Consider the following 27,591-nt stretch of genomic DNA (forward strand, 5'->3'; position numbering starts at 1 on the left):
TTACTTTATATGATGGACAGACTTTAATAATAAAAAGGTTATTTGGAAACTAATATGTTAAAATTCAAAACTATTGAAACCAAGCAAAATATTTAAACTAAGAGAATTCCAAAGGTTCTGAGAAAGGGTTACTGGACCCAAAATAGTAACTCTGATTTGGTGCTACCAGACTTACTGAGCTACTCCAACAATTTCTGAATCGGATTTCCAGCATCTGCAGTACTTTTGGTTTTTATTTAAATTTAAGCTTGTCAGTTTAAACGTTACTAAAAAGAGTTGAATTTTACAGAAGACCTAAAAGATTCGAAATCTGAATAAAATCATTGTTGAATTCAACGTGCTTGCAAACACTCAACAATTTACAGTGGATTCATACTGTTCCCTTAGCATCTAGTCTAATTTGTGCACAGAACATTACCATGATTAATGTATTCCCTAAATGAACTGACATGAGTGATTCATTGTTTGCATTTTCACTACATTATCAGCCACATAGAAATGTGCCTTATGTAAGTTAAAAACAAACTATTTGGAAAGAAATGTAAAATGTCTGGTTAATTGTTATTTTGTCATGTCTTGCTAAACTGTCATTAAAAGATATCAACCAATACTGCTTTAAAAGGCTGATGAAGCAATAAATCTCAAAACACAGTTACAAACACAAAACTAACAAAAACACCAAAATGGGATCTGCAGCTGGCATTCAGAATGCACATTTCACTGGGCTACCAAACCTGCCCCAACTTAACCCAAGGTTGAGGAAGTCTTATGGTGCAGGATAGCATCCCTGCCTCTGAGTCAGAAGCTTGGAGTTCAGAATTCACTGTACAATGTCACTTTAGGAGGTGGTGGTTAATCTTAGTTGGACAAGGCAGCAGGTGTGGATTTTGGATCTGCTTGCTTGCCCTACTCTTGCCGATACCATGAGTTGCATTGTCTTTGAGCAAAGCATTCAGGTACAGAAAAAAAGAATCCTAGGGTGAGGTGTTAGGAACTCTCAAAGTAAGGAGCTTGCCCTATTGTAATATCACGATTTTCTAATGACAAAATGTTTTGACAATTTTGACAAAATGTTTGAGAATTCCAATATTAGGTGCATTCAGTATAAATTTAGTGCTTTCAGATGACGTGCATTAAGTATATTAGCGTGACTGTTCTACATACTGGACAGTCTGTTTGTTGTCTCTTGCCTTCAGCTCTCATCATTGAGTACTAGTATAATTTTGCCAGTAAATGGCCTCTTCAACAGCAAGTGGTATGCTCAGATCCCCATGGCAACCTATGCAACTTGTATGCCTTTCAGGTCCAGACTAAAGTACAGGAGACAGAGGAGGCATAACCATGGCATACCAGTGTGTGGTTAAATCCTGGTGTCCATGAACATGATCCTTAGCCATTGCTAGTGTTGAGAGAGATAATAAAGATAAGTAAATCCTGACAGAAAACCCAGGTCGAGGTGGCCTTGACTGCAGGCTTTCAGTTAGCAGACCAGTTCTCCATCTGGGCTGGCTCAAAATGACACTGGTTTCATCCTTTGTGCAAGAAGTGCAATGCCAGGAAAGGATGTCTTAATGCTTAGGCAACTTAGTGTCACTACTATCTGTCCAGGCCTGTGCCCTGGAAGAGACACTCCAGGATCTAGAATCAAGTGAGTTGATTCACAGAAAAGTCATTCACAGTGTCAGAATTGTACTTTATAGTCAATATATCAGACAACAGCATGCTGGGTATGTCCTGTCCCAACTATAATCTAGCACAGGTGGATGGCATAGTGATATAAAGTAGAGAGTTGTTGTTCTGGGAGCCCTTGACAGTGACTCCAGACTCTAAGAAGTCTTACAGCATCAAATCAAACATGGACAAAACAAACCCCTAATGATTAACACATACCCATTCCCCTGCAACCTGGAGACGGGACTGAGGTTGGCAAGGGCATGGAATATACTTTGAGTAGAGGACTTCAAGGTTTAACATCAAGAATGGCTAGGCAGCACCACAACTACTGAGCCGCTGAGTCCTAATGTTGAGTCCAAATGCAAGACTCGGTCTGTACCAGGTAATGACAGTACCACTTCGGAGTCCTCAGATACTGATCCGGTCCGCATAAAGATTCAGCAACACTCGGGAAATACCCAGGCTTGGAATGACAAGCAACGATTAACACCACATAAATGCCAGAAAGTGACCATTTTGAACAGGATAGTATCTACCGCCCTTGAAATTGGATGTTATTATCAAAAGCAGAATTTCCCATCATCAACGTCCTGAGGTGTGCCACTGACTCAAAACTGAACTCGATAAGCCACTTAAACAGCATTAGTAGTACAGAAGGTCAAAAATGAGATGTTCTGCAGTAAATGATTCACTTCTCACCTTCCTAAATCCTGGTCCTCTACCTACAAGGGGCAAATTAGGAGTGTGATGAATACTTACCACTCCTATGGAGGAGTGTTGCTCCAACGACAGCTTGGAAGCTTGATACCAGTTCAGACAAAACAGCCTGGGTGACTGACACTATTTTCATCAAGGTTCACTTACCCCCACCACCAACACTCAGCAGCAGTGATGTGCACCATTTAGAGAGATATGGCAGAAATTTACCAAGGGTCCTCAGGCAGCCCTTTTTCAAACCCAAAAGAACAGCCAGGTAGAAGCACAAGGCAGCAGATACATGAGAATACTAGAATCTGCACATTTCCCTCCAAACCACTCACCATCGTGACTTGGAAATATATCGCTATCATTCACTGTCACTGGATCAAATTCCTGGAATTCCCTCCCTAACAGCATTTGGGTCAACCTACACCAGATAGAATGCAGTCGTTCAGGTAGCAGCTCATCACCACCTTCTGAACAAACAAACTAATAAAAAAAACTATTAAGCATGGTTGATCTATGCTGCAATTCCATCCAACAGTATTTGATCAATATCCTTTAATATTGAATAAAAAAGTTGTTCATCTTAGTTTTTGACAACTTCAATTGATCCAACACACACACCTAAGTGAGGATCATAAGTGCACACTTCTCATCCCGAAGTATGAAAGTACTTCTTGATTTCCCTCCTGAATGGGCTGCTCTAAATTTTAAAATGTGAATACTTGTTTTTGTTAAGGTAGTTTAAACAACCCATTTTCATAATATGAAATCTTTAAGTTCAGGTAATATAGCGGAGAATTTTCACTCCACCATCTCCAAGGCCAATATATCCTTTGTATTTGCCCTGTTTACACTTGTGGTACGAGCGCTGGTGACAAGGAAACTGTCTATTATCAATTCCTAAGTGCTGTTAGCATGGTGAGCTGTCTTTTTGAAAACTGCAGTCTGTAGTGCTAGCACACCTAGAGTGCTGTCGGGCAATAGTTTCAGGATTTGGAAAAAGAGACACCAATAAACAAGTGATGTAGTTGCAGGACTTGGTGGTGTTATGGTTTGAAGGGTGACTTCTAAATTATGGTGCACCATGTGTCTAATGCCCTTAACCATTTAAGGTTGGAGGATTGAAGGTGTTGTTGAAGGAGCCTTGGCGAGTCACTATTGTACACTTTCTACAAACTGTTGCTATTGCGTTTCAGTGAGGGGAGAATGAACATTCAAAGTGTTGGATAGACTGTCAGTTAAGCAGGTTGTTTAGTAACAGATATTGTTAAGCTTCTTCGGTATTGTTGGAGCTGCATTAATCTCAGCGATAGCAGCCTCCCACCTGCTTTTGTAGACACAATATTTATATATTGCTAAAAAGAGATGTGAAGCAAACCCTTTTCGCCTATCCACCAGGATTGAGACACAATAACACCTTTAGAAAGGTAACAATTATTTCTGCAGCATGAAGAGAGGGTGTTGATTGATTGGATTATGGTTGACAAGGAGAAGCAGCAGGAATTGTTAACTGTCTTAGTCTTAATTAGGTTCAAAACAGCAAAGCCAGCTTTGACTGATCAGGGCATTGCTGTGGGGATGCATTGGGGAGTCACGGTCTCTGTATCTTTCTCATTGCTGAAAAAGTTATAATGTTTGGACATATTATTTTTTGCCTATAAAGAGCATGTGAACAAATGAACATTCTAACACACTCAAATGAATTATATAAAGAGTCTGGCTGAATTCTGGTATACAGAGGAACCGATTATCCGAATATCAATTATCCAAATATTAGATTATCTGAAGAAAATCTTGAGGTCCAGATAGAAACATTACATGAAAGAGCTGTTTCAACCCTGATCGGGTCTGTTGTTCACACTGATTAAAAACAATCTCTGCTGAGAACAGTCCTGGACACAGATGAGAGCCTAGGCACCGTCAACAAATGACTGACCTCCCTCCCTCCCTCTCCCCACACTTTCCCTGGAGTTCTACATAGGGATGAACCCTAAACCCCCTTTCCTCAGATATTCTCTCTAACATTGTCCCATACAGGGCAGAGGTGGAACTTGTCAAAATGTTGCAGTTAAAACGTTGTGTGAGACTGTGCATTTGCGTGTGCTATTTGGAGATGTAAGGTAGCAGCAGTCTTACAGTTGGCGTGCACAGTTCGGCTGCCCCAGAGGGGGAAGTGGGTAGCCGGGTGTGGGGCAGCATGGGTGCAGATGGGGTGGGGTGTTGGATGGGTTTTGGGGACGAGCAGGGGGCAGTATTGAGGGGTGGACGGGGACAGCATTGGACAGGGTTTTGGGGGCGAGCAGAGAGTGGCGTTGGACGGGATTGAGGATGGGCAGACAGGGTTTTTTGGGGGATGGGGGGGTCATCTCATTCAGATAATGGAGGTTCCCCTGTAATTCTTAGTACAGTTGGGGTTATTTAGTGAATGCTATCTAATGTATAAAGGTATAGGTGGCCTGATAGCAAGTTTGAAGATGACACTAAGGTTAGTGGCATAGCAAATAGTGAAGGGGACTGTCAGAGAATGCAGCAGAATATAGATAGATTGGAGAGTTGGGTGGAGAAATGGCAGATGGAGTTCAATCCGGGCAAATGTGAGGTGATGCATTTTGGAAGATCCAATTCAAGAGTTAACTATACGGTAAATGGAAAAGCCTTGGGGAAAATTCACGTAGAGAGAGATCTGGGCGTTCAGGTTCATTGTACCCCGAAGGTGGCCATGCAGATTGATATGGTGGTCAAGAAGGCATACAGCATGCTTTCCTTCTTCAGATAGAATATTGAGTACAAGAGTTGGCAGGCCATGTTACAGTTGTATAGGATTTTGGTTCGGCCACACTTGGATTCCTGCGTACAGTTCTGGTCACCACATTACCAAAAGGATGTGGATGCTTTGGAGAGGTGGTTTACCAGGATGTTGCGTGTTATGGAGGGCACTAGCTATGAAGAGATTGAGTAGATTAAATTATTTTCATTAGAAAGATGGAGGTTGAGGGGGGTCTGATTGAGGTCTACAAAATCATGAGTTGTTGTTGACAGGGTGGATAACAAGAAGCTTTCTCCCCAGAGTCAGGGATTCAATTAATAGGGGTCACAAGTTCAAGGTGAGCGGGGAAAAGTTTAAGGGAGATATGCATCTTTATGCAGAGGGTAGTAAGTGCCTGGAATGCATTGCCAGTGGAGGTGTTAGAGGTGGGCACAATAACATCACTTAAGATATAGCTAGACAGATACATGAATGGGCAGGAAGCAGAGGGATACAGATCCTTAGATAATAGGCGACAGGTTTAATTAGAGGATCTGGATTGGTTGTTCCTGTGTTTTAATTTTCTTCATCTTTTTGTTGTTCTAGTGGCAGAATCTCATCTAATCTTGTGCACTATATTTCAGTTTTGAAAGCATAGGCTCCATGAGCATAGTTGGCAGGTGCCCATTTTAGATAGTCAATGAGACTTATCATTTGACATGATCTACCAAATATTGAGAAGTACAATCTAAATAATTTGGATCACAGGCACTGACATTCATTCACCATATTATCTATTTATGTGGTAGACAAAAGGTCTTGTTTGGTTGGTGGGTAACATCATGCCAGTGGAGAATACCATTTGTGCTTACTTCAAAGTACCTGCATGAGACACAACGTCATCTATTGTTCAAAATTTTGAGACACCTTACAGTGTAATTCGTGATAGAATGGACACTTTTCAGGGTCAAAATCATATGGTTCAGTTCAACTGAAGCATTACTTCCTTCTGTTTCTATTCATATTGCTTACAAATGGCTAAACTTTACACTAATGTTGTAGCACTTGTGCGTTATCTTTCAGTGATACATGCACTTGGACAGATAAATCTTTGGTCCTCTTCAGTTCCTCCCTATTAAGAAAATCTGTTTTTTTTTGGATCCACTTTTCCCACATTGAACGCAATCTGCCCATTCAACATGTCTGTCAATTCCTACGTTTACTGTGCACCTTAAGTTAGTGTCAGCTAAAATCCCAATGAAGGGCTTATGCCTGAAACATCAATTCTCCCGCTCCTTGGATGCTGCCTGACCTGCTGTGCTTTTCCACACCCAAGACTCCGTTCTCCAGCATCTGCAGTCCTCTGTTTCTCCTTGGAGGAGGAAGGGCCCAATATGGGAATTAGACTCAGTAGTAAGTCAGTTGAGAGCACATCAGAATTTAATGGTGGTTCAAGTATTTAACTGGAATCACATGGCTATCCTGTGATCCTGATGACTACCAGCAACCCGGTCAGGGAGGAAACTGAAAATCAGCACCTTGCTCCCCCGCTCTCTGTCATTTCTGTCTGATGACTCCTTTTCCAAAAAGGAAATTAACATTCCTCTGATGCTCAGGCTGGGCCCTGGTGCAATACTGGCATCAAACAATACTCCTGACTGGCTGGCAGTTCTATGGGACAAAATGTCCATCCCACTTGGTCTTGATTGCTTGGACAATCAGATGCCGGTCCATTAATTGCCTTGTAACATTTAAGTTGCATCAGGATTCTCCAATGGAAACAACTTTCCCACTCATTTTCCAAAAGGGATTAGGCAGGGCTTGATATTGCTTTATATCCCAGTCGACAATTGTAATTAATGTAGTCTTGTCACATTTCAAAACAAAAATGTATAACTTTCCATTTACATAAATGTACAGCTGTATTAAAGCATTATTTAAAAGTATGCCATTAATTTTGACAAATCATTAAGTTTCTTTGTTTGAAGATTACTGCATTAAGTTCCTGTGACTATATCTATTTACAATACTAGGAGGTTGCATTCCCCTTTTCTAAATGGAAATTTCATTTTACAATAGATTTGCTTAGTTTTCGACAACTGCATTCTAACATGATTGGTTATTAATATTATTGGACCACATCCTACCTGTATCTGCATCAGTGGCTTGAACTCTTGTTAACAGTGTCTTATTAGCTGTGTTTTCAAAGACAGATACAGTGTATGGATCAGCTGAAAACACTGGTGCATTATCATTCACATCCTCCAGTATTATCACAACATCAGCCTGGCAGAAGCGACCTCCTCCATCAGTGGCTTTCATCAATAGGTTATAAACTGCTTGCTCTTCACGATCGAGTGGAGCTAAAGTTTTCAATTCACCTAAGTAGTTAATTTAAATTCAAGTTAGATGCGAAAATGATCAGTTGACAAGTTTTACATTTTCTTGATATTAGCACTTGATTTTCATCTGACTTTCAACAGATATTAGAACTCAATAACTGTTCAGTCTACTTTCTCCAGCCATCCTACAAAGCAATACCATTTAACAGATTTTCATTATGTACCCAATAATCCATTAGCTTTTGGCATGGATGTCAATTTCTTTTCATTCAACAATCTTAATTAATTTTCTGTAAGGAGATTAAAAGTAACAAATTAATTCAACTGTGGGAGAAATACATTTTGAAGCAAATGTTGGAAAGTTTGTTACAATTTATGAAGTGTATCAATCTTGGAAAATGAACGGAAGTATCACATCTTATGACACAAGAAGTGAGAGTGAATATCCTCACCGGTATCTGGATCTAGTCTGAATTTCTCCGAACCAGTTCCATGGAGGGTGTAAGTGATTTCAGCATTTGAACGAATATCTGCATCTTCAGCCAGGACCACAAGAATTAGTTTGCCAGAAGGAACATCCTCTGCAATTGTCTCAATGTATAGTGTCTAAAAAGAAAAATAACATTCTACTCAGCAGTTTTCATTTCATTTCACCCACAAACCTTGAAATAACTGGCAGATGATGGAACCATTGAAGAAAAATGCTGCTGCAGATTCTCACACTATTTTAAGGATCCACTATTACCAGTCAAAATCTTTCAAACCTCCTCCTACACCAAATCAGCTTTGCTTGATCATTTACCGTTTATTACTGATGGAACAAGATTGAGAGATAGTAATTTATTACATCTCGTAAACCAATTCTCACCATTTGATGATTACCGTCCCGAATACAATGGTTCTAAAGATCTTGTACTTCAATAAGAATGTCTAATACCATTTAATCTTCCACGGCATCACACATGGCAAATTTAAACTGAGTGCAAGCTTCAGATCAAATGGCATTGAACAGTTAGGGATAATAGGATTAAAATGGCATTCAAATCCTACTTAAAGTCATACACCTTCTGGGAGAAAGTGAGGACTGCAGATGCTGGAGAACCGAATCTGGAAGAGCACAGACCAGGCAGCATCTGAAGAGGAGATGCGCGTTTACAGCCCTTCATCAGGTATCATATACATTCGGTCCTAGTTGTTCATAATTTTATGATGATTTTTATAATTAAAGTTGCTAAGTAAATACAACTTGTTGCAGTAGATGTTCTTAAAGAAATAATTGCATTGATTAGAGAAAGGGTATAATCAATGATTATGATTTGACATAGTTTCAATCATACAACACTAATTGGTGGAGACAGATGGATTTTTTAACAGACAAATATTAAATAATCCACTAGAAAAGGAAATTAAAAACAAATCTGTATTTGAATTGCTCCCTGACCTTTTGTTGAATTGAGAGGTTGATTTCAACAAAGCTAAGTGGGTACCACGCTGCCATTCAATATTTGATTCCAGCCTTGGGCAACTGTCTGTATGGTGTGTGCACATTCTCCCCATTCTGCGTGGGTTTCCTCCGGGTGCTCCGGTTTCCTCCCACAGCCCAAATGGGTGCAGGTCAGGTGAATTGGCCTTGCTAATTTGTCCATGGTATTCAAGGTTGTGTAGGTTAGGTGCATTAGTCAGGGGAAAATGTAGAGTAATAGGGTAGTGGAATGGGTCTGGATGAGTTACACTTTGGAAAGTTGGTGTGGAGTTGGTGGGCTAAATGACCTGTTTCCACACTGTCGGGATTCTGTGAATCTATGAATTAAAGCAAGATTATTTAAACCTTGTATACATCATCTTTAGAGTATTGTGTACCATTTGGGAACTACCTTCCACAGGACTTGGTGGATTGGAGCAGGATTTAGAAGTGATGGCTATTACATTCCTTACTTGAAATTGCAAGAGCTGGTCTAATTTTTCAATGAGGAAAATGGCCAAGAAGCAATGAAGCTGTAAGAGCTGGTGAATCTGAGAGAAAATATTTTTGTACAATGAGATAAAATTAATGGAGCCTCAAAAAGAGATTCTTTTCATGGATATGGCGAATCAGACATTCAGAGAAAGCATTATGACTTAATTAATATATTTAAAGCAGAGTAGAAGATATACCGGGTAAGGAAGAAGATGCAAGTTGATGAAACAGTGTAAATAATGGACTTAAAGGGGGTATGGCCTTTCTGTTGTACCTTGTTTTCCCAATTAGATCACAAATATGAGAATGTGCGCCCTTTAGGCACAAGATTGATCAATGCTCATCAAACTTTGGTCATAGAAACAAGGAAAAAAATATGTTCATGTCATTCTCGATGGTTTGGCCGTTTAATGTGCCTATAGCCTTGGTGCAACACTGTACTTTCCAATTCCCACCACCATCATACAGGTAACAATGCACATAACTGAAGTTTTGTATGACAAACATCCAGCATCATTAGGCATACTGAAGTGCCAAAGTTTAAATGGTCAGAACAAAAGTTGTCTTTTATCGCATTCCCTTTAAGAATTCAATAGGCATAGGAATCCGATTTGCATATTAAAGGAGCTGAAGGCATGTTCCATCTGGAGAATAAAAGTCATCTAAGCCATTTTGATGTCCAGTCGATTTCTCGTACTGGCACAACAGATTACAATGCATACATTGCATTTCTAACTCTGATTTAAGACCAGAAAAACTGGGTGTCATGATACCAATGTTAATTTCAGATCTCCAGCACCCCTGGTTCTTTACTTATGTCATGATGCAATTTATCCTCTGAATACAGAGGCAAACAAACACTAAGCAAGATTTTGACCAAAACAAATCTGTCAAAAGTACAACAGGCAAACTTCCACCTGGAGAGAAACAGTGCAGCAAAGTCATTTTGGGGGGATAAAAACAATTTTTAGACTGGAGCTGTGACTCATTCTGCACATAAGTAAAAGAGAAGTGGAGGGATTACATTGGTCAAGAAGCTACAAGATACAAAATTCTGATAAATCTGCTCTCTGTGGCTTAGGTCATCACGTATTTTAAGTTTGAACAGTAAAAAATGCATAAGAATTTTTTTGAAAATCTGTTTTTATCAAGTGTGCCATCAGCTTTTCATGAATCCTATCCAGCACTTTGTTTATCGGACATGATCACAACTGAGAAACACCATCTGTTTGATACTATGAATTGAATCACTGAGCCAGATAAATGATATTGTCATGTGACCTTTTAAAGAGCTTGTGTAGCTCCCTTCATTGCAATTACCAAATATACAGTAATTTCAAAAATTCTTAAGGTTCAAACTTACATTAAGAATTAAATTTTTTAAAAAATCCATCTGGTGCAGTAAATTGTAAATTCAGGAGAAATATCTATCTACAGTGGTTAGAATAAGAAACTCAAGCTCAAGGAATAGCTGCAGAGTGAGTATTGTAGTTGAATTCTAGGGCAAATCTTGACAAGCATATGAAAAGGAAAGGAACAAAAGCACAGGAGTGAGACAAAGGCAGCTGGAAGGGGGCTTCGGTGGATTATTAACATTGGGATGGACTTAATAGGCTGAATCATCCGTTTCTGCCCTGTAACTACTTTGCAACTTGGTAATGCTCCTTAGACTGTCAAGAAATAAATTATGAAGTTATTGCTCATATGTTATGCATTGTGTTATGGAGGTGTAGGTGTGTACTGTACCTTTGAGAGAGATTGGAGGCTGGCACAGACTCAGAGAGGCACAAAGTGTGCTGAAAGAATTTAAAAAGTACCATTTGACTGTGAAACTAATAGTGCAGTTGAGTTGCCATGGTATACAACAAATTTGAATTTGGCCAATTAGTTGAAATTATGCCCCAAGATCCCAAATCCAATCAAATTTGAAATATTATGTTTTGATGACATCAAACCAACGAAGTGATCTGATGTTTTGGGTTATAAAATTGGACATTTCGAAAAGTTAGAGAGAGAACTACCAAGAAACCCAACAAGTATAGCCAAATAACTCTCTGAAAGGTACCCGTCCGTAAAAACACTTGGGCAGAAGAGTGGGAGATAACTCAGAAAAACCCAGAGGAAAACTGACAAAGCTGTCTAGTTTTGAAATGTGATTTTTTTTGTAAACCTTAATCAGGATTTTTTTTTGAAAACATCAGACCAGTATTGTAAAGTGGGAGTTAAAAGAAATGTTTAAGAGAAAGGAGTTGTAAATAGTTTTGGTTTTAATTTTCTCAGGTGGACTTGAAGAAGAAAATTGTGAATTTTTACTTTAAATTGTGACCTCTGGGATCATTCTTATTCTCTCAAAATTTAACATGTTTTGGCACAAGGTGAGCTTCTGTGTCAGGTTTAAATTAGAAGAGAGGTTTACTCTGGAGACAACAATTGCATTTATATATTAATTGCTTGCAATAATTTCTGCACATCCAACACTCACCTTCTCGCAAGTAGGACTGTTATCATTTGCATCAAGGACTTTAACTTCTACTACAGCTTTAGCCACTAATGTCCCATCAGTCGCTGTAATGTTCAGAAGGTAATGATCTTTCTTCTCTCTATCCAAAGGTTTTCTGACATAAACCTTCCATTCATTTTGAATGTGCTCAATTGCATATTGTCCCAGAGGATCTCCTCCTGAAAAGTAGTTTAAAATTGGCAGTTATGAGCGTACTGTCACATCAAAGGGATTAGTACTAACTGCTGTGTAATCATCAATACCTCTGTTTAGTCAATAGTTCGAACCATTTTGAAAACATTTCTGAAGATGTGTGCACCAGCAAATGCTGTCAGTAATCAACTTGGTTAGATTACAATAGACATTAAAGGCGTGGTTGTTCTAATAAATGAATGTAAGAACTTTATTATGAGATGATAATGCTCTGGCTTCTGATAGTCATCCTGTAACTTCTGGGAGTTTGAGCCTGGGTAACAAATTTCAGCAGGCTGTTGAATGTGAAGAAATTCATAGTCAAGTCCAAATTATCACTAAAATGTCAACTCATGAGGGTCACTGGACCCAAAACAGTAATTGACTTCCCTGCACAGATGCTGCCAGACATGCCAAGCTTTTCTAGCAATTTGTTTTTGTTTGATGTATAGCATCTGCAGTTCTTCTGCTTTTTATGTCAACTCATGCACTAATTGGAATATGATGAACAGGAGACACGAGGCAGCTATTGGCATTTAGCCCACAAACAAATCTTTATGTCTGTATTAGAAACAAAACATAACAATTGACACAATTTCAAAGGTGAGCTGTTGCATAGATTGGGAATCGAGTATAGGTATCTGGTGTACATAGCCAAGTGCTGCATTTAGTTGCATCTTCACCTATTTGTTTCTGAAAAAAAAACAGTTCAGTCAATAAAATCGAAGTAGTAGTAAAGACATTTCTACTGCTTAAAGTGGACTGTAGTGTCTGGTGTTGACATTAAACAAAACTATTTTTAATTGATTTCACATTCTATTTCAACTTGAATGGAAAACAGAGATTGCAATTTTAATGCTGGCTAGTAATTTTAGATTCCAACTTCCATCTCGGTGGAGAATGAAAGCAAAATAAACTCTCCTTCCCAAGTTTTGACTGTGGGCTTAGGCTGTAATATTAAAATAAAATATAGCAGAGAATCACTTATACCATGGCTGTACACCATGAAAAGCATTTGAAAGTTCAGTTTATCTGGTCAAATTCTTATAAGAACAGTTCTTCGTACATGGTTTAGCTGGTAGCACATTACTGCACATGCAAACAAAATTTGTTTCCTAACAAGGCTTTCTGTAAAACAAAATCAATTACAGTCTGTTCGTAACTCCCACTCTGCCTCAATAATGTACTTCCCAAGGGTGACAGCTTCAATAAGCAATCAGAAAAGGCTAACCTTTACAACTTTAAATCCAATTGAACTTATCAGCAGCTAAATACAAAAAGAATTCTGCACAACGCAAACACAGAATTTCATTACACCAATAAGAATTACTCTATCATTCAAAACCAAATCAATGGAAACTGAAAATGTAAATAACAATCATTTCCAAACTATCATTTTGGAAACAATTTATACTGCGAGATGAAGAAATCCATACTTCCATCTGAAAGAAGGTTCACTGTTATCCAGATATAGGGCTAAATAATTACCCAACAACAATATAACTAGTGGAGAAACTTGTGGAAGGAGCAGTTCAACAATCGTTCTGTAAAATATGGCATTTTGCCAAATTTACAGTTTACTTTGTTTAATCTAATGCTTCAGAGTCCAAACACTGGCAAAGTTAAATTCCTAACATTCTTCTATTTGGTCACGAACTATCAAGCTGAAAAGTTGTTAAAATCCTTTTTTGGGTACAGGAGTTTCGAATCATGATCTGTCTATACCTGTTCACCTTTGAAGAAAGCAGCAGCCAAACCTGCTGCTGCCTCATTTACTTGATAGTAGTGTTACACTTGCTCCTCAAAAATCATCAGTCCTGTCTTAAATAGAAAGCTTACTCAGTGCAGAGGAGCTACTGCTCATAGACACTTTCTGCATGAGGAAGTTATGTAAGAACATAAAAACAGAAGAAACTGGGGTAGACCATTCAGTCCTTCGAATCTGCTCCACTTGTCAATATAACCATGGCTGATTTATATAGCCTCCATTTCACTTCACTGCAGGTTCTCCAGAATCCATGAACATCAGGCCAGACAAAAATCTGTGTTGCTCAGCTGTGCATATATTAAATGACACAGCCTTTATTCCTCACTGAGGTAGAGTATTCCAAACATGAATCACCCTCAGAAAAAAAAACTGCTCCTCTTCACCAGTTTACAAGGACAGTTTGATACTAACTTACTCCCCTGGATAAGCTGTTAATGAGGATGATTTGAGAATGGTTCTCTTGCTTACTAAATTCTTGTCCTATGGATTAGCCCTTCCCCACACCTCCCTTTCAGATATTCTGCTTATTGGTGCCCAGCAATTGCTTTCTTTCCAGCCACACAAATCACAGGATGGCAGGGGGTTACCTTCCTCTTTAAATCCTTTCAATGGTCTAGCCTCCACAACTCTCTGGGGTACAGAAGTTAATACCTTTACTACTCTCTGGAAGGAACTTCTTCATATCCCATTTTTAAATGCATGTCCCTTTATTCGATAACTCTGCCTGCTAGTTTGAGATCCCCCTACGAGTGGAAACATCTCTCACACTTACCTCATGTTTCAACAAGATCACCCCTCATTTTCCTAAACTCTAATGTAGAAAGGCCTAACTTATTTAGCTGTTTTTGATAAGGTAACCTCTTCCTCTCAGGAATCAGCCTGGTACATCTCCTTTTAATGCCTCCACTGACCAAAATATTCTTTCTTACATACAGGGACCAAAACGGTGGACACTACTCCAGATACGACCTCAAGTAATGAAAGATTGTGCTCAGTGGGATTCCACAGGGATCAGTTTTGGGGTTGTTGCCATTAGTGGTTAAAAGAAATAATTGAGACTTGAATACAGGAGAGTTATCAGTAAGTTCACAGACTATACGGAAATTAGTGGGGTGGTTAAAAGTGGATAGACATAGATCACAGGAGGATGCTGATGGGTTGGTCAGACAAGCTGAGTTGCAAATGGAACTCAATCCACATAAAGCGTGAACAGAACAAACAAGACATAATGAACAGTAGGCCCCTAGCAAGCACAAAGGATAAGCTGACCTTAGCATGCATGTCCACCAGTCCTTTTGACACAGGACAGGTAGATAAAGTGGTTAAGAGGGCATGTGGAATACTCACGTTTATCAGTTGATGCACAGAGCATAAGTGCAGAAAGATTATGCTTCAATTGTACAAAAGGTTGGTTAGGCCACAGATACAGCACTTTGAACAGTTTTGGAATCCACACTATAGAACAGAAGTGTCATAGAGATGTTTGCACTGAAGAGAGTGTAAAAGAGATTTATCAGAATGTTGCCTGGGCTGGCGATTTTAATTATGAAGGGAGATTGGATAGACTGGGGCTGTTTTCCTTGGAGCAGAGGAGACTGAAGGGGGGGACATGATTAAGATGTGTAAATTTGTGAGGGATAGAGACAGGGAGACAGCAAGAAACTTTATCCTTTGCTGGAAGGAACAATGACCAACAGCATAGATTTAACACGAGGGACAGAGGGTTTAGAGGAGATGTGAGGAAAAATGTTTTTCACATAGGTGGTGGAAATCTGGAACTCATTGCCTGTCAAGGTGGTTCAGACCGAAACCGTCATAACATTTAAGATGCACACATGATGTTAAGACATACAAAGCTGTGGAGCATGTGTTGGAAAATGGGATTAGGTGCTTGTTTTTGATTGGTGCAGACTCGATAGGCTGAAGGGACTTCTACTGTGCTGTGGACCTCTATGATATTGCAAAACACTCAGCAAATCATGGACAAGACTATATAAGGTTTTAAATTATACATAACACATACCATACCTGTATCATATTAATACTATGCACTATGGATTCAAATTCTGACCCCATGTTAAGTTTAAGTGAAGATCTGAGTGGAACACTGAAATTCTTGAATACAATCAGAAGTTTTGGATACATGCATGTTCAAACAAAAACTCAGGTACGTCAATTTTTACCTAAAATTTAAAACGCCCAATTACAGAAAACAACTAGTCAATTTTAGTGTAAATATTCTGGGATAAATTGTTATGGATTAGACTATTACAGACATGTCTATAAAATTACTAACCATTTATATCATACAAAGCAGAATTGTTTTCCACCCACTTACATCCTCAAAAATGGAGCTGCTCACAAAATGTGTGCCCCAAGCAGGATGCTAAAGGATGGCCTGAATTTTGGCCTTGGGCCCCACTCGTGCTATCTGGGCAAAGTCATGGGCAGAGTCCGAAGTCTCCTTGCCTCATTGTGTTTTTTTTAATATTTGCCATAGAACTTTCTTTTTAAAAATACACAGGATATTGGTCTCCAGAACTGACTACCTGTACCAGCTTTTCCAACAATAATAAGGATGTAAAATGGGTGAACTTTGAACTAAAAACTACTTGGTTTTAAACTTCAGAACTAGTAAGTATGGTAGAGGTCTGTAGCTTTGCGATTAATGGATTTAAAAAGTGGTCTTAAGCAACCTTCTGCAGATAAATAAAATGCCATGATTTAGATCTAACAGCAAGGCATGAGAAATATAAATTTGCTAATTTTAACATGTCAGCCCTATCAACTGATAAAACATATATAGACATTTTAACAAGTAAATTGTTAACGTAAAATGCAGTCATCAAGATCTGCACAAAGTACTGTACTTTGACAAAGTCCTTACCTGTAATGTAGCAGGTAACTTGTCTATTGACTTCTTCAGTGTCAGCATCTGTTGTACTCAAGATGGCTATCACTCCACCCGGTGGGTCATCTTCACTCACAGTCCCTTTGTAGACTTCAGCGGTAAAGCGTGGAGGATTATCATTGACATCACTAACAGTGACATCCACTACTGAAGTAGTGGACAATTGCACCTTTTCTCCTTGATCAGATGCTACTACAATGATGTTGTACTTCTTCTGCTCCTCATGGTCCAATTCTTTGAGAGTAGTTATCCAACCTGTTTCACTGTTAATGGTGAAGAGTTCCAGTGTATGATCAAGTTCCTGAGACTGAGCTAAACTATAAGTCACCTGACCGTTTGTGCCAGAATCCAGATCTGTCGCTTTTACTTGAATGACTGTGGTTCCTTCAGGTAGGTTTTCCACAACAAAGGCTTCATATGGATTAGAATCAAAAACAGGTGCATTATCATTTTCATCTTTTACTTGAATACGCACATCCACAGAAGAAACTATTTCATATTCCTCAAAGGGATATTGTGCCATGACTGTAATCTGGTACCATTTAGTTGTTTCATGATCAAGTTTCTTTTCAGTTTTTAATCTTCCAGTGTCACGTTCTATGGCGAATATTTGATCCACGTTACTTTCAGGGGTATTACCCTTCACAAGACTGTATGCTATCTGTTGATCATTTTCTGCTCGAATAACATCAATCTCAGTCCCGATATTGATTTCTTCAGAGATTGTGAATGTGTAGAAGGGTTCAGGAAATACTGGAAGTGGAACTTCAGGTGGGAGTATTCTAACATAGATGGGAACAAGAGATTCCTGCTGTGGTACTCCACCATCTTTGGCTCTCACAAAGAAAGTATAAAAGTGGTTTTCCAGCCCAACCAGACTCTCTTTGGTACTAATGATCCCAGAAATTGAATCAATTTGAAGGTTTTCTTCAACACTGTCAGAATCTGCCTCAATGGTGTAGGCAATATCTGCATTACTTCCTTCATCGGCATCTGATGCTATGATCTTAATGACCGAAGATCCCTTCGGAGCGTATGCACCAATGTTTACCATGTACTCTGTAGCTCGGAACTGAGGCACATTATCATTTTCATCAGTAAGTATAACATTGACATTGCAGAAAGCCACTTTACCACCACCATCTTTTGCCATAACACTAATGACGATTACCTTCTCTAATGGGTTCTCACGATCCAATTTTTCCGATGTGAAAATCTTGCCTTTTTGCTCAACAGAAAATTTATCGCTTGCAAAGTCGTTAACAATGTAATAACTTATGTGCCCATATGTGCCAGAGTCTTCATCGGTAGCCCTTACTTCAGTTACCAGGGTACCAACATCTGAATTTTCAGCCAATTCTACCTCATAGCTAGTTTGATCAAAAACAGGATTATGGAAATTAGCAGTAACAATGCTCACCCGAACTTCTGCTGAGCTTCGAAAAACACCATCTGATACAGACACACCAAGGTTGTAAACTGCCTCCAAATTCTGTTTGTGCAAGTTTGCAACTGTAATAATGCCGGAGTTACTGTCAATTGCAAAATTCACATGCTCATTGCCTGAGATAATTGAATATTGAAGTTTCTCCACGTCAGACATATCTGCATCAGAAGCTTGAACATGCATTACAAAATGCCCACGAGTTACAGGCTCACGTATGGAGGCTTGGTACAACAGTTCATTAAACAATGGTGGGTTGTCATTCAAATCAGTGATATGGACAGTTAGAATAATATCACTAGAAAGTTGAGGTTTTCCACTATCCAGGGCTCTAACAAGGAGATTATACTGCTGAATATGTTCATAATCCAGCATCCGCGCTGTCAAAATGAGGCCACTGGTACTGTCAATGTGAAAATATTCTGAGCTTTTGGTTTCATCTTCTACCAATTGGTAGTAAAGAATTTTATTCATTCCTGAATCTGAATCAGTAGCAATGACCTGAACCACTGATGTACCTACCACAGAAGCCTCAGACAAAGTGGCAGTGTACTTTCTCTCTGTAAACACTGGAGGATTATCATTGACATCTTCTATCACAATATCAACAAATACCTCAGCATGAGATCCAGTCAATGAATCTGTTGCTCTTATTGTTAACTTATAAGCTGGATGCATTTCAAAGTCTAGTGAACTAATCACACTTACAACTCCAGTGTTGAAGTTGATTGTAAACTGATTGAAAGGATCTCCATCTGCGATACTGTAAATGACACGAGGACCTTCTGGACTGTTAGCCTGCACATATACAACAGGAGTATGCAGCTGAATGTCTTCAGGAATTTCAATACTGTAAAATGTTTTTTCAAATACAGGCATGGCTTTATTTATAACAGTGATAGGTACTTCAACTTCTGATGAAAGTGATTCCTCTCCTCCATCTTTCGCTGCAACAATAATAACAAACTCCACATTTGATAGGTTGGGTTCAAAACTCTTTTTCAAGGATATTGCCCCTGATGGTTCTACCTGAAAATGTTCATGTTCTTTTGTGAGGTAATAGTAAACTTCTCCATTTTTACCAACATCCTTGTCTATGGCAGTGACATGGCGAATAATGTGACCTACTTCAGCATCAACCTGGACTACAGCATAATAAGGCAAGTTCACAAAAATTGGAGCATTGTCATTAATGTCTTCAACAGTAACTTTCACAACAACATGAGCAACTCTTGATGATTTCTTTTCTTCACTCACTTCAACTACTACATCATATACATCTTGTTCTTCACGATCAAATGGAATTCCTGTAGTCGCAAGAACACCTGAAGTGCGGCTTATTTTAAACTTGCTGTCAGGGTTAAGGATATGGTAAAACAATGGTTCATTCATTTCATTGCCCATTGTGGTAATGATAGCTATGGTTTTGATATCTGTAGAGTTTTCCTTCACCACAGCAGAATATGAGCTTTGTGTGAATTTCAAGTTACTTTCTTGGCTTTCTTTTATACTTACATGTACTGAAGTTGTGCTCGAAAACCTTCCATCACTAGCTCGAACTGTAAGCTCATACCTGCTTCTCAGCTGAGTCACATTTCTTACTGAAATCAGTCCTGTCTTTGCAGCAATGGAGAACTTCTCACCTATGTTGCCATCAATTATGGAATATATTAGATCTGCATTGGAACTAGAGTCCGCATCTGTGGCATTTACAACAACCACTTTCACTCCTTTATAAGTTGGCACAAGGAGAGATACCTCATATAGATCCTGAACAAATACTGGAGGGCAATCATTTACATCAATCACGTGAATGGTAACATTTGCTTCATATTCTGCAAATAACTGTGGTTTTCCACTGTCGTGCACTTGCACAGTAAAATGAAAGATGCTAGTCTCCTCATAGTCTAGCTTCAGGACTGCACGAATAGCACCTGTGCTGGAATCAATGGCAAAATATTTCTGAGCAGATGGTTCAGCAATCTGATAAGTCAGAAGAGCATTGGATCCTTCATCAGCATCTGTGGCTTGAATTACCAGTGGAGTATTTTTGTCATTAAGAACCACACTGTTGACATATGCAGATTCACTAATGATTCCAATATACTCTGATTGAGTGAAGACTGGCATATTGTCATTTTCATCTTGCACCTGTATCAAAACAGTAATATTGGTCGATAAGCCAGCCATATTTGTGGCTTGAACTGTAAGCCGGTACAAAGCCAATTCTTCATTGTCAAGTGCTTCTTGAGTGATTATGACACCTGAGTTAGGGTTAATATTAAATGCACCATCAGTATTTCCATCTTTTATTTCGTAAGTTATTGTTGATCGACTGGATGCAGTTGCCAGGATGACAAAACTGCCAATACTAGCTCCTTCACTTATTTCTGCATAGTATTCTTTTACTGCAAACTTGGGTGCTGCATTATCGGAAACGGTTACAAAGATGCGAACAGAAGTAATTGCACTCATTGGAGGCACTCCTCCATCAGTTGCTTTAACAATAAGTTCATATTGTCTCCGTGTACTACGATCCAAACCTTTTGCTACGATAACAGTACCCAGAACTGGATTAATGGCAAAACTGTTGGCAGCATTTCCTGTAAAGGCAAACATAAACATATTATGACAAATTATAATATATATATATAAAATCATTGTGTGTGTGTTCTATCTAAAAGTCAGTCCTTGGCTCAGTGTTGTCCTTCCATATCTCTCTATTCATTAAATATGTCAATAATTTGCTTTAATTTTCAAACCATCCTACATCAATATCCTCCATTTTCCACTTCCTCTTTATTCTTGAAATCTTCCTCCATAAGATCTCTAACAAAATCTGTTTCTACTTAAAATATGCCCTAGGCAGTTTGTCTGTGTTTTCCTAATTATGTAGGAAAAGCTTTTTTTTGTTTATTCAGTCTCTACAGCAGTCACCACAACTTGCCACTTCATTTCTGTCCAGAAAATCCTATTAATGCACATCTAAACTTACATTTCAAAGTTACATGGCAAACTGGCCCCATCCTTCTGGCAGTGTCCATGTCTCACATCCATAAAACAAGACTTCAAATCCAGGTCTCCAAAGCCATTCTTTGAGCTATTTATTCTGCATTCCTATTCGTAATCACATCATCTTACTAAATATGGCTCTTCCATTGCTACCTTTGTCTCATTTCCATGTGTTACCATTATACTTTATTAGCATATTTCTATCAGATAAAATAGGATAGACGTATATTTGTAAAGTATACTTTACAAATATCATAGGTAGCACAAGTAAATCATAGGACTATGTCCTGCATCCCAACAGGGCCTGAAATTCTTATGATAAATTGCCTTAGATGATGTTAAGGTGATCACTTAAAAACAGGCATCAAGTTCCTTCCATCAGTTAAAATGGGGCTTAGTGCTTGTTTTACGTTTTCTACAAAAGAAAGGGGTAGGGCTGGGGGTGCAGTATTTGCTCATCATCATTGCAGGATAACATCTGACGTTTCATAATGCCTTTCAAGGACATTCGCTAACAGTTTCTTTGAAGAGTACTGGTGTATCAACCAAATACATGAAGATACTGATGACAATGTGTGAGAACAGGACAATGAGTCATACAAAGTTAAGTTTTACAAAAATGCATGACACAAATGCAAAAGGTGTTTCACCAACATTTCCGTGCAAACAAATTGGACACCTTAACCTTTTTGATAGATTGCAGAGTTTCTGGCAACATTTAAGTACCTAGATCGTATTTCCAATAGAAATGCTGCATAATCTAATTTTTAGACATTTCAGTTTTCCTGTCACAGCCAAATGGGACCACAACGTATTATCATCATCAAGTCTATGAGAATTAGAAATGCTTATGATTCTCTTCTCCAAATGTTGCGTTGAAACTGAGGTAGGGAAAACTTAAAAATGGTGGCTGTGTCCCAATTCTAGAATTCCTGTCCCCATTCCAACTCTGTGGGAGCTTCGGCTCCTTGGAATAACAAGCCCAGACTCAGCAATTGTGTCCTTGCCTATCTCAATGCAGGGACAAAATCTCACACCACTTGGAAATTTGATGGATTCCAACAGAGTTTGAAGGAGACAGTTTATGGCTCCTTAAAGAACTCCTGAACATAGATTTTCTTAAATTGGAGTCAGAAACCTTCTGTCAGCCAAAATTACATAAGTGGTCAACTTCATATGCTATATTTAGGTGAAGGAGTATAATTTAAGTATGTCTTAATGCAGTGATTTATAACAGGGCTCAGTTCTTAAATATCGAATGAGCATCAAATTGAACAGCAATTTTGTTTTTAAGTTAAGGGTACTTTGTGTAGTTGATCAAGTGCTCTTCAGCATTCTGCAGTAAGGAGAATTGAGCATGAGTATAAAGAACTTGGTCAACCTTTAAAGCGCTCTTCAAACATCTAATTACAGAATCAATGAGTACAATAATAACAAAACATATCTTTGAAATGTTTTGAACCATCAAAATAAACATTCAAAAGGCTTCAGGGGAAAAAAAAATTCCTTCTACAAACTCAACTACAAATGTCTTTTATATAGCAAGAAAAAGCATCCATACTGTAAACACACTTATTCCTGTATAAATAAACAAATGGGCACTGAAAAATGAAGACTTCAAAAGAAGGCTAAACTTATTAAAAGTTCATAAAACAGTCAAACAAACTTAAAAGTCCCCTTCACAACTACGTAAACAATCCCTATAAAGCTAGATCCATTATTGGGTCAAACATTCGACCAAGCAGTAATTGTGTAATTCTATTGCCTGGAGTGGCAACAAAGGCTCTAAAGCTAAATACATTGAAACTTTTGAAGATGACTGAACTGACAGCTAACTGATTTACCAGATCACTGATTTTGATTGATAGATTGACCATCTATTCAGTGACAGATGAAAATCTGACCCCCTATTTAAAATGAGTGAGGAATCCATAACTTAATTTAAGAACATCTAGATTGTTATCTTGTGCTATGCTTAATAAATCTAAATGCTTTCTTTCAGCCAGACATGAAAAATAATTAAAGTAGTAAAATCATTTTAAAGTTTTAAATGAATCTTCTTGCTAGTATTTGATTTTCAGGATTTTAGCCTTTGAGAAACTAAAACTGCATCACAAATAATATGCATATCATTTCAGACATCTAAGGAATGTGCTTGTAATATGGTTAATCCAACATTCACTATGTTTTCCACCCCCAATTTCTTTGTTTTTTGTACAAAATACAATGTTGGGAAAATAGGAAAAAAATGTCTCCATAGGTTAGTGCCAATTAGATTCATCAATACACAGTCCTATTATTTATCCTCATTCAAGTATGTTAACTAATCTGTAGACACTAACATGAAATGCTAGGGGTGCAATATTGGCAATTTGGATGCGAAAGCTCCCCACTATTTTGCACTTTCAATGGATATTCAGCTGAATCTACTCCAAAGAGTTAAGAAGTTACAGTGGCAGAGTGCTATTTTGAGGTACAGCTTGTCTGTAAAGTTAGAATGTGACCAGTTTTGTGTCTGGCTCTTTGACCAATTTGGGAGGGGGTGATGGAGAAAAGAGGATCAAGACTAAGTCGGGCATTACAAAGCTAACAATAGGTCTATTTATCGTGCTACCTGGACATTACTCTCATTTGTAGGCGGTAAGAATTTTCTGTTTTCATTTTAAACTCCTACATAAAACTTCCTTTCATTTAAAAAGAAAATTCCAAAATTTTCCTATTTTCCCATGTTTTTGTTTGCACAAACTAACCAGGCCTTTTTTTTCCATATTTAATGCCTTCACAGTATCTTGTAATTTTTCTAGTAATCCTCTATCTAATAATTCGCACATTATTCAGGCTATTGACTTCTATCAATGCCATTTGATTAAGTGTTACTTTCTCTCCCTTCCTTTATAATTTCTTACTCTGAAATGTTCATTATTCATTAGGTTTAGAACATTAATGAAAGATACACATTTGAAACATTACCCTCATTTTTCTTGCTGACTGTTTGGTTGATATTTTTCAATGTTCCTTTCTCATACAATATGATCAGTAACTCAAGTCTCAAACAAAGGAAACCAAAAATTACCTGATTCAATGGTGTAAGTCACTTCTGCATTTTGCCCTTTATCTTTATCCAGTGCAGTAACTTGAAGAACTGCTGAGTCAATTGCAGCAGATTCATACACATGACCAGTATAGGAGGTACTCGTAAACCATGGTGCATGGTCATTGGTGTCTTCAACATTAATGATGACTCTCACGTAATTGCGTTTGACAGGTACATCTTGATCTCGGACCTTGGGAAGGAATGAATAATGTACACTATCACAAAAACAATTTGTTGACAATCTAATGGCTATCCCCATCTGCTTCCTCCTTAAAACTAGAATGGTGAGAAAATAAGATTAGTAAATGAGCAGTCCACCTTCTTGATAGCTTCCTACCTATCTTTGCACATCAGAAAATTCCTCTTCATCCAAATCACTGATATACCACCAGCTCTCCTTACCAAGAAAGGATCCTCCATGAGTCACCCAAGGAGCACCAAACATTTCATTATCATCCCAATGGAATCAAGGATCAGCACAGATAGTGTTGGAGAACAGTGAATTGGTCCCATTGAGCTGCTGTGGGCCTGGATTAATAAGGAGTTTTACTGAGCACCTTCAGTGGAACAATTAGATCTGAATAGTATGGATAATTCTGATACTCAAATGTGTACAACATCTCTCAAAATTCCTGGTTGTTGCCTGCACTGTAGTCTGTCTATGCATAAGTGGGCACACAACTTCATTTGCTAATGAAGGGCTTATGCCCAAAACATCAACTCTCCTGCTCCTCGGATACCTGATCTGCGTGCTTTTCCAATGCCACACTTTTTAACTTTGACTGTCCAGCATCTGCAATCCTCACTTTCTCCGATACAACATCATTTGAAATGGAAACCTTCACTTACACGCATAGGTCACAGGTACATTAGGAGCATATCAACTACATGCTGCTGCACAGTCTCAACTCTTAAGGTGCAGTCAAGATTGTAACAGTTCTCTAGTTCAGCTGAAACTATCACGCCAAAAAGCATTACAAAATCATAAGTCTAGGGCATATGAATAAAGTGACAAGTTCCAGATGTGGAGACATTTTCCAGTTTCGGCCATATTCCACTCTGACAAGATTCAAACTAGTCCTTCAATCTTCTCTTTATAATCAAACTTAATTGGAGAAAGATGGTTTTTAGAAGTCAGGAAGAGTATATACTCATAAAGCCATTAAAATAATTGTCTATGATAATAGCCAAAATGTGTCAAGAAGATATATTTTCTTCAAAGAGTATCACACTCACCATAACAGTAAGAATGTGCTGGTGCTTCATCTCATGATCCAGCTTTTCAGCTGTAAAGAGATTCCCAGTGGAAGGATCCAGCCTAAATTTCTTCAGACTGCTTGGATCTGTGCTGCTTTGAAGGATGTAAATCAACTTATTCTTCTCATCCTTATCCGTGGCACTAACTTGCAAAATTATAGATTCAGGAATTGTGTCTTCTGGGATATTTACTTCATATTTTGGTTTTGAAAATTCCGGGCGATGGTCATTTGTATCAATTATTTTAATATATACCTGAAATGAGTAAAACTTTAAAGTTGAGACCTGTCATTCACTTATGTTTCTTTACCATAGCAAAACACAACTGAAACCTGATCATTCAAATGATTAGTTTTTAAAACCACTTCAAGTTTATGATTCAGCAAGACTGAGTTAAAATATTACATGCATTACAATGTGAGTTACCGAAACTGAGGGCAGAACAGAACATTTCCCTTGCTAGGGATGGCAAAGGAGAGCATAAGTGGCAAGTTTTTCTGGAGATCTTGGTTTCTTCTTGCCTCCTCCTCAATTAAGTCCACTCGGGACTTTTCTAACTCATCAGCAATTAAGGTCTTTAAGTGATCAATTAAAAGGCAGTTAAAGGCCTAAACATGTCGCTGTCCCAATTTCTGGTCTTCCTAACAGATGAGAAAAGTGACTGAGTTCATGACTGATATGACAGGGATCTGAACAGGGCAACCTACCTTCCAGATTTGGGCGGTGGCGTTCATTTGCCCTCAACACCCATCTCGGAGAAGCTAAAGAAAATCACTTCAAAATTAAGCCTGACTGATGGATTTTACGATCTAGAATCTGCCAGCTATTGATTGGCCTAGAACTTCTGGCGAGACCTGTGACTGGTCATGAAGCTCACTGGACAGCTCTTAACAAGCTGATTCGGTCACTATATGGGGAGCTTTCTCAGTGGTAGGGGCAGCAACAAGTTGCCGCTGAACTCAGGCTCCCACACTTGGACTAAAGAATGAAACACTTTTTTAAAATTTAGATACAGATAGATTTATTTTTTAAATTATAATGAGCTTGGATGCACAGTTGTGGAGCATGAGTTAAACTTAATATCTTCTGACTAAAGCCTACAAACTAAAATATAAATGATTTATAATTAGCACCTAACAGTCTCTATTTTAAGTGACTTCCATTCTTTTCCCTCTGTCATCCAAGTTAACACCACTTGATGCGTTCTTAAGTACTTAAACCATTAATAAGCTATGCATGTCGTCAAGAGTCTAAAATATTTTACTTTGAAACTTCTTATATTCCAAACATTTGGACAACTTCAGATAATACAGTACGGTTATCTTGACTTTCATTCCACTGACTCCTACTGCTGAGGGCAGATGTGATACTGACTGCATTGATTCATTTGTTCTAAAAAAAAACTCATCTATCCAAGCATTCAGAAATAGGAATGGAAAATTAAATAGCACAATGATATCATATATGACTTATCTCCAATTATTTCATTTATGAAGTATGCGTGGAATGCTCATTTTGTACAATATTTACCAGCTTTCTAAATCTGTATTGTTCTATTGCAGTTGTCATACTTCATGACACCAATGCTAGCTGATGCTTACTGATTAAGGATACTTAAGGCTCCACTAATTCACAGCAATAACAAGCCAATTTACTTCAAAACCTGGAATGTTACACATGATACTCTTCCACATTTCAAAGCATTTATGCGAATGGTTGTGTCATGTATTGGCACACAATGACATGTTTAACAGTACAATCTAATAGTGAGGGAAGCAATTTGTCTTGTACAAATATACACTGCATATCAGCATCTATAACATTTCAATTTACCAGGCTGCTCAGCAGGTGCCAAGACACTCTGCTAGCTGCAATTACCAGAAGAGAACCAGAACATCAGGACTTGAGTTTCAGAGTGAGAGAACTAGTGTGAAAATGATTGGGGAACATCTATATTTGTTACAAAAATGGCTAATTATCCTAAGAGTA

The 27,591-nt window shown here is 38.3% G+C and overlaps 1 protein-coding gene across 5 annotated transcripts in view; it reads right to left on the reverse strand.

Moving 5' to 3' along the window:
- The window catches only part of fat1a (FAT atypical cadherin 1a), a 202,425-nt gene that overhangs the window by 49,824 nt on the left and 125,010 nt on the right, over positions 1-27,591 (reverse strand). For all 5 annotated transcript variants that reach the window (XM_060823915.1, XM_060823906.1, XM_060823897.1 and 2 more), the window contains exons 8-13: positions 25,582-25,857; positions 24,325-24,535; positions 16,772-20,842; positions 11,907-12,103; positions 7,920-8,073; positions 7,273-7,506 (exon numbers count right to left, since the gene is read on the reverse strand). In XM_060823915.1, coding sequence (XP_060679898.1) covers positions 7,273-7,506; positions 7,920-8,073; positions 11,907-12,103; positions 16,772-20,842; positions 24,325-24,535; positions 25,582-25,857 — 5,143 coding nt within the window. The remainder of the gene's footprint in view (positions 1-7,272; positions 7,507-7,919; positions 8,074-11,906; positions 12,104-16,771; positions 20,843-24,324; positions 24,536-25,581; positions 25,858-27,591) is intronic.

The sequence above is a fragment of the Hemiscyllium ocellatum genome, chromosome 1, assembly GCF_020745735.1.
Source record: "Hemiscyllium ocellatum isolate sHemOce1 chromosome 1, sHemOce1.pat.X.cur, whole genome shotgun sequence".
NCBI classification, from domain to species: domain Eukaryota; kingdom Metazoa; phylum Chordata; class Chondrichthyes; order Orectolobiformes; family Hemiscylliidae; genus Hemiscyllium; species Hemiscyllium ocellatum.